The following is an 8,539-nucleotide window of genomic DNA, read 5'->3' as shown; positions in this document are numbered from 1 at the left end:
GCAGGCTGGTGCTGTATGTCTTTCCTTGTCCTTAGGTTGATGCTATCCTTAGAACATATTAAACAACTCCAGCTGACTGAAGAGGGAGAAGTCAATTTGTAGTATTATCTATTTGTGGGTTTTGTCTGGGCCTATAGCAACTGAAGAAATGAGAAAGGGCATAGAAGTGACGGCAATGTTTGGAGAGCAGGGAAGAAAAATAAATCCTGGAGAAGTCTTGAATAGCAACCAACTCTCCTCATACCTTGTTAACAAAGTTTCTTTGTACTTGAGTTAAATTGATTGTTCAGGGTTTCCTTTCATATGTGTGTGTAGTAGGAGGATGTCAGTACACATCTGCGAAGCAACTTCCGTTAAAAGAGATTTACTGTCTTCTGGGGAGATTTACTGTCTCTCTACCTATAATGTGGGGAGACCTCATCGCAGTCTACAACTTCCTCATGAGGGGAAGCGGAGGAGCAGGCACTATTCTCTCTGGTGACCAGTGACAGGACCTGAGGGAATGGCATGAAGCTGTGTCAGGGGAGGTTTAGGTTGGATATTAGGAAAGGTTCTTCATCCAGAGGTTGGTTGGGCACTGGAACAGGCTCCCTCAGAGAAGTGGTCACAGCACCAAACCTAGTGGAGCTCAAGAAGTGTTTGGACAACGCTCTCAGACCCATGGTGTGACTCTTGAGGTGTCCTGTGCAGGACCAGGAGTTGGACTTTGATGATCCTTGTGGGTCCCTTCCAACTCAGGAGATTCTATGATTCTATGAAGCTTTGGGGGTACAAATCCCCTTTTTGAAGCTGCTAAAAGGCAAATGGCTGATCTGAACAGAAACCAAGTGGCAACCTGGCTTGCAAACCAGGACACTTGCAGCTTCTACTAGGAGACAAGAAAGCACTTAAAAAAAAAGAAAGATGATTGTGGCAGAGGTGGATGCACAATGGCAAGCAGACTTGGTAGCTATGCAACAGTTTTCCAAAAACAATGATGGTGTTAAGTACATATTAGCGGTGATAGATATTTAATCCAAGCATGTCTGGGCCATTGACCACATGCAAACTCTGCCCTGTCAACCAACAGTCTTTCATATGACTGTCAATCATCTGAACAAGCTACATGCATTCTCTCACACAGCAGTCATTCTCAAAATCAGGTTGCAGTGTTTTTGCAACCCATGGATGTCCATGGTGGAACAGATAACCACCCTGCAGCACATGGATTACCCCTTGCCAGAGCAGGTGGATGTGCCCTAAAGGAATTTGCAGCCCATGGAGAGCCCATGATGGAACAGGCCCCTGGAGAGGAGCCCACACTCGAACAGGTTTGCTGGCAGGAGCTGTGGTCCTGTGGAGGACCCATGTTGGAGAATGTGAAGAACTGTATCCTGTGGGTGGTGCTCCCCACTGGAGCAGGGGAAGAGCATGAGGAGGAAGTAACAGCAGAGGCAATGCGTTATGAACTGACCGCAACCTCTATTCCCCATCACCCTATGCCCTTTGGGAGGGAGGAGGTAGATAATTTGGGGGTGAAGTTGAACCTGAGAAGAGGAAAGGGGTGGGGGGAAGGAGTTTTTAGATTTGTTCTTATTTCTCATTATCCTACTCTGATTTGGTTGGCAATAAATTAATTTAATTTCCCCAAGTTGAGTCTGTTTTGCCTGTGACAGTAATTCCTGACTGATCTCCCCTGTTCTTATGATCCACAAGACTTTTCTTGTATTTTCTCCCCCTTTCTGGTTGAGGAGGTGGAGTGATAGAGCAGCTTGGTGGGCACCTGGCAGTCAACCAAGGGCAACCCACCCCAGGGAAACTTTGGAGAAAATATGCAGTTGAGTACAGCAACAGTTACTATGGATATGCTAATGAATGTAGATGGCCTCAAAGAAAAGGGGTTATAAAGGATCAAATAGACTAAAGGGATTAAAAAATAAAGTGGAAAGGTACCTAATTTTTTTGTACGGTGCTACTCAAGAATATGTTTTTGGCATATTTAAGAATATCAAGTATATTTATAGTATTTGTTATTAAAGAGGGACCCAAAATAATTTTAAAAGGCAGACATCTGATGGTTTTGTTATGAGACACTGTAGAGTGCAAGACAGAATAGAGAAGTACTGATTATGGTTTCTGGGTGATAATAAGTTTAATTTCTGAGATTCTCTCTCAACTCCTTTAGTGGTTAAGGACTCTATTTTGATCCATCTCTGTTTTGTTTTTAGGAGAATAGCACATTGCTTAAAATGGACATAAATGGAAAGTCCAGAACTACCCTATCTACCCTCCCTGTACCTCTTGCAGAGGTCAGTTCTGCAGGCAAAACAGAAGCAGAGAAACCACGATGTTCCAGCACCCCCTGCTCACCAATGCGACAGACAATTTCAGGCTATCAGATCCTTCGGATGGATTCTAACTACCTGGTTGGCTTCACGACTGGAGAGGAACTGCTAAAATTAACTCAAAAGTATACAGGAAATGAAGATAATAAAGGGAAATCTGAACCTAACTTGCACTCTAAACAGCTCGGTTTAGGACTTGCATACTCCTCACGTTTATACAAAACTAGAAGTAGATGCTATCAGCCATATGAGATCCCAGCAGTAAAGGGGAGGAGGAGGAGATGGATGCTCAACTCGGGGGATAAATGCACTAAGGCTTTACCATATGAACCTTACAAGGCACTTCATGGTCCCCTGCCTCTTTGCCTTTTAAAAGGCAAAAAGGCTCATTCTAAATCCCTGGACTACCTCAATTTAGACAAAATGAACATTGAGGAACCTGCTGACACAGACATGTTACAATACCAGCTCCAACACCTTACCCTTAGAGGGGACCGACCGTATGTTTGCAGGAAACAATACATGAACTATGAAGCATAATCTAGAATTTAGAACCAGTTTCTGGATTTTTCTCTGCTGCAAAAATATACTGTCATACCGTACATGACTGTCCACATTGTAGGTGGTATAACCTAAATGTTATTAGAAAGTAATTTATTTGAATAGGATTTTGACAATGCATTGTGTTACAAATGGAGGAAAAAAATCTTTCCAGAGCAAGCAGCTTCTAATACAAATTTGGCTGTAGCTGGTGGATATTTCTTTGAACATCTTTTAACAAAGAAAAGGCTTTTGTTTTCTGGATTTGGGTTTGGTTTTTTTTTTTTTAACAGTTATCTAGTATTTATGGTAATTTAATACTGAAAAATTGATGGTCTGCTTGGTTGTTGCTAATTTTGGCTTGATGTTAGAAATTCCTCTTGGACTAGTACTCAAGTTATCTTTTTGTTTCTTAATGTATTCTACAATAAAATGTATGTATGAGTTTTTACATCATGGGAATTAATGTGAGTTTGGCTAAATTAAATCACCTGTTATTTTAAAAGATCCTATTCAAACATTTGGAAACTAGGTCTGCATTGGTGGTGACAAGGAAATTCACTCATAAAATAAACCTTTGTTCATTTGTTACTTCAAACCTATTAAATTTTTTTTTGTTCCTGTATGGAAGTAATTGTTTTGCCTCCTCTTTTTCATAAAACGAGTTTGGGATAAGTATTTGGAATATTAGTAGATTGAATACACTGGTTTAATTTGTTGCATAAGAATTTTTTTGTCCAAATATGACATCCAATGCAGTTTTGACAGCTGTATTCTTAGATATATTTAAAACATGTTAGTAACTTATGTTTAAAAATTAAACATTTTTAGACATTTTCAGGTACAGTCTATTACTGAAGCAGTGTGCAACTTCACTTTGGTTTACATATTTAGAAGTTAAAATTAAGATGTTTTGAAACATATTTGATTGGTTGTTTCTAGTACAATTTAGGAGTTTTTTGTTTCTTCAGGATGAGTAGTAAGCACTAGTCAGTGCATGTACTGTGGAAAATGAAGAGTTCTTCTTGTTCTGCCACTTACTGTACTATTGTAACTGAAGGCAGTGAAGAGGACCCCAGTAGACTATTTTACTGGTTTGGTTAATGTTTTCTGGCTTATTAAAATATTTACAACTGATGTGTATTTTAAAGAGTTAGTTGCACCTCTGTAAATTTAATGTATTGAATAGTGATCTCTTTAATAAACTTTTCCTGTGTAGTCTTTAGTTTGAAAAAGAGAATATGGTCATGCCAAAAAGATAAAGGTTTTGTCTAAGAAATAAACACCGCTATTTATTGAAATGCCCTATGAAAATGTATTTCTGACTGAAAAATAAAAAGAGTGATATCAATACCTATTTTTGTGGTCTCTTGCTGTGTAGAAGAATGAGGACATTTAAAAATACAACTTTATACCAGGAATCACTAAAACTTGAAAACAGGAATCTTATACTTCTGTAAAATATTTAGACAGGGTTGTTCTGTTGTTTCAGGAAATCAGACAACTAATTGTCCATTTTGTGCATGTTATTACTTTGCTCCTGTGCAGTAATTGTATAGCTACATCATAGAGACTGGTGGTTGTCTTGCCAAGTTAAAATATGAAAAATTTGTTAGTATTTTGTCTGTCTAGTAGCTTGCTTGTGAAAGGGATTGCACCTGATAACATTGCTTAACTTTTATACTTGCAGTTATGTAGCTTGACGCAGTCCTTGTATAACAAGGAAGAAGTATACTCCTCGTGGTGGTGTGAACAAAGAGACTTTATTTCAAAATCTGCGCTCCTTTATCCTTACATACCATGTGACTTCTTTAGCCAATAGAGTTATCAATGACGGCGCATGCTCTCTTGGACCACAATGCCCCGGCACACTCCTCGTGCCTTTAGACATGCCTCCCACATATACCCTGTCATGAAAACAGTGCAAAAAACAGTGCAAACAACAGTGCAAGCAATCAGAACATTGTAAACTACCAAGCTTCGCAATGACCCAGCACATTGCTTACTCAGTTTCTTAACTCTATTGTAAACCTTTTTAAACTTTTCTTATATTCCTATAGGGTAGTGCAACTTGGAGAATTACTTTATTAACTTAGGACCTTAGCCCAACTGTGAATAAAACTATAACCTTTATTAACCTGAGGGTATTTAAATAAGTGGGGATTTCAAACTTTATTTAAGAAACAGGATAAGCATAGCAAAAACTCAATTCTTTTAAAGTGACCTTGTGGTGGAGGAAATGTGGTTTTGTGAGGTGTTCTGTGTTTTTATATTTGTCCAGTCACACAATTCTTTTATTCATTCACTCATCTCATTCATTGACGGCCATCATTCACGCACACACATGTACACACCGATATTTTGTAGATTGCTTGTTACCACACTGGTCATTCATTAGTATAAACTTGGAACATAACTCTGTTTAAACTCCTGCACTATCTGGTTCTTGTAGCTGTGATTGTGTACCTAAATAGGGCTTTACACACCTGGAGGGAATCCACTTCAGTTCTTTTCCTGTTGCCACACAAGCGTAACCTCTCCCCCAAGTCATAAGATCTAAAGGTCCTGTCCATTGTCCCGAAATCAAATCTTTTACTATGACTAGTGGCCTGGGAGAGGCAAACACCTGAGATTTGTGCTGCTTCTTATACCTACTTCTTTCAGCACTGTCACAATTTAAAAAATTGATAACATATGTGGCTTTCCACAAACGTTCTTGCGGACTATACAGCTTCTTCCCCCCTCTTTGTTTTGCTAACATTTCTTTCAGTGTGCGATGTGCCCTTTCTACAATTGCTTGTCCGGTAGGCATGGGGTGATTTTTTGGCAATCTGGACAAGTCAATATGATGTCTTGAGCCTGATTAATTGTTATTTTGAATTGTCTCTTTAGAGAGCGTGCATTCTGGTGAAAAAATGAATGGGACAATTTTACTTGTTCTAGGACCCTGGGTACTGTGTTAAACATAGCTGCTTTGTCAGCTTCCCCGTTCCCTTCAGCTATTGGCCCTGGCATGTCAGTGTGAGATCTGGTGTGCATTATGTAAAAATCAAACCTTCTATGATTGACAAGAAACCAAATAGAACGCATTTCAAACAACAAATGAGGATTAGAAACATCTCGGAGAAACGAACATTCCAGACGTGAGACTAACCCTGCAGCATAACAAGAATCAGTGACAATATTAACTGGTTGTTCAGAAAACTTTCCCAAGGCAATACGAATGGCGGCCAGTTCCAGAACCTGCACAGAGCATTGGTTCATGGTCTGTATTTCTCGTTCCCATTTTCCTGTATCAGGATTTACCCAAGTCACTGCAGCCTTTTGTGTTTTCCCAGATGCATCTGTAAAGACTGTGAGGCCTTTTACTGACTTTTACATCTAGTCGTGGTTCTTAAAGGTAAATTATTGATTTCTACCCAAAGTCTGTGCTTAGGGAGATTGACTGAAATGTCACCATCAAAACCTGCCAAGGCAGCTTGGAACTCGGCGTCCTCAGCCAGCAACCAATCTAAATTGTCCTTCGTGGTTGGAATGGAGATGATCGCTGGATCCCTTCCGTCCAGTTCCTGTAGTCATCCTCTGCCTTTAATGACAAACTTAGCAAACATTTCATTAATCGTCCATACAGTTTTAGGTGGTGTGTGGGGCAGAAAGAGCCATTCTAGAACCAGTAGTGGGTCTTTTTCAGTCTGGTCCCACTGAAACAAGACTGCAAATGGCTGGTACCTGCTGGGAACTAAGGCCAGGCAGATTGGCAGTTCAGGATCTCTCCTCCTGCTCTGCCTATTTTCCATCGCCTTGGCACAATGTCTAACGCCTGCTTGGCCTCTGCTGTCAGAGCCCTATTAGACGTTAGATCAGAGTCCCCCTTAAGTAACACAAAGAGAGGGTGTAGCTCCTCTGTGGTTAAACCTAGAATAAACCTTAACCAATTAATGGCTCCTAGGAGTTTTTGCAACTCATGTAAGGTTAAATTGTCTTTTACCTCGAACTGCAGTGGCTGTGGGGAAATCTCTTGTGTGATTCTCCATCCAAGATAGCTCCAGGGTTGCGATCGCTGGATTTTCTCTGGAGCAACCTGCAACCCTGCTTCTTGGACAGCATCAGTCAAAGCAGTAACAACAATTTGCAGTTCATATTCTGTGGTCATGCTAATTAAAATATCATCCATGTAGTGGTAGATTATTGCAGAGGGAAAACGCTTTCTGATGGGGTGAATTGCGTTTGCCACTACTGTTTGTCATATTGTAGGACTGTTTTTCATCCCCTGAGGAAGGACAACCCAGTGATACCTTTGCATGGGCTGTTCATTGTTCAATGCCGGGATGGAAAATGCAAATCTTGGGGCATCCTCGGGGTGCAGAAATATGGTAAAGAAGCAGTCCTTTAAATCAATTATTATTAGCGACCAATTTGCTGGGAGCATAGCAGGTGAGGGTAACCCTGGCTGCAGCGCTCCCATAGGCTCAATGACTGCGTTTACTGCCCTTGGGTCCTGTAGCATCCTCCATCTGCCAGTCTTTTTAGGGATGCAAAACACAGGAGTATTCCAGGGACTGTTTGTTGGCACAATGTGTCCTGCTTCAAATTGCTCTCTTACAAGCATTTTTAAATGTTCAAGTCATTCCTTTTTCATAGACCATTGATCTACCCAGACCGGCTGGTCACTTTTCCAGACTAGCTTAATCGGTGCTTGGAACGGCTGACCAATGACCCCTATTGAAAAACCTGGTTGCTTGCAGGAGGAATTTGCATGACTGTGCCGAACTGTCCAAGTACATCTCTTCCCCACAAAGAACAAGGGATTGGAGTAATAAAGGGGGCTACTTTTGCTAATTGTCCCTCTGGTCCCAAGACAGTGAGTATTTGGGCACTCTGTCTGGGTCTTTGTGTGCCTCCCACCCCCTGAATGGTTGCAACTGGGCAAACAATAGGCCAGTCAAGCAACCATTCGGAGTCCTTTATGATGGAAACATCGGCTCCCGAATCCAAAAGGCCTGTAAATCTGTGCCCATTAATCTGGTACGTCATGAGCGGCTGTGTGGCTGTGATGGCTACTGCCCAGTAAACCTGTGGGTACCCTGTGCTACCAAAGGCCCCTGAACCCCGCTCCCTCCCCCCCTCCCCTGCAGGCGACACAGTGTAGAAGGGGATTAATTGAGCAATCCTCTGTCCTTTTGGAATGAAACAGGGGGGTGAAGGGGTCCATGCATTATTAGAATCTCGCTATGAGAATCTGAGTCTATCACTCCAGGCAGCACAAACAAACCCATTCTGGTGGTGGAGGATCTTCCAATCAGCAGTGCGTGTACCCCTGGGTTAAGGGGACCCTAATGCCCAGTCGGGATTAGCACTACTTCAGTGGAAGTTATGAAGACTGTGTCCCTGTTGGATAGGTCCAGCCCAGCGCTGGTTGGGGTGGAGGGGCACAGAGCGTTGGTTGATGTGGGGGGGCACAAATTGCCAGCCTGTTTCCCTGTGTCGCATGTGTTTGCTGTATCAGGGCGCCCCTCGCCTCCAGTTTTTGGGCACCCTTTTTGCTTTTGGGTGCTTGCGGGGTGCCACGGCTAGGGGTTTCCTAGGGCAATCCCTTTGGAAGTGATCGGGGACCCCACAAATGTAGCAACCATTTCTGGGTCTGGTCCCCTCCTGTGTTCTCAATTGAGCACTCA

General features: G+C 41.9%; 1 protein-coding gene across 1 annotated transcript; it reads left to right on the top strand.

Annotated features, from left to right (window-relative positions):
• The first annotated feature begins 1,346 nt into the window (after window positions 1–1,346).
• LOC113960112 (UNC119-binding protein C5orf30 homolog) lies at window positions 1,347–2,850 on the top strand. The gene is given in 3 exon segments (XM_027669493.1): window positions 1,347–1,499; window positions 2,208–2,819; window positions 2,821–2,850. Coding segments are annotated over 3 exon segments (795 nt in total).
• Window positions 2,851–8,539: the final 5,689 nt, after the last annotated feature.

The sequence above is a fragment of the Corapipo altera genome, unplaced genomic scaffold, assembly GCF_003945725.1.
Source record: "Corapipo altera isolate COAL_440 unplaced genomic scaffold, ASM394572v1 60630, whole genome shotgun sequence".
In the NCBI taxonomy this organism is placed as follows: Eukaryota; Metazoa; Chordata; class Aves; order Passeriformes; family Pipridae; genus Corapipo; species Corapipo altera.
Note: the sequence above shows the minus strand (reverse complement) of the source record. Positions and strands in the feature narration are given on the sequence as shown.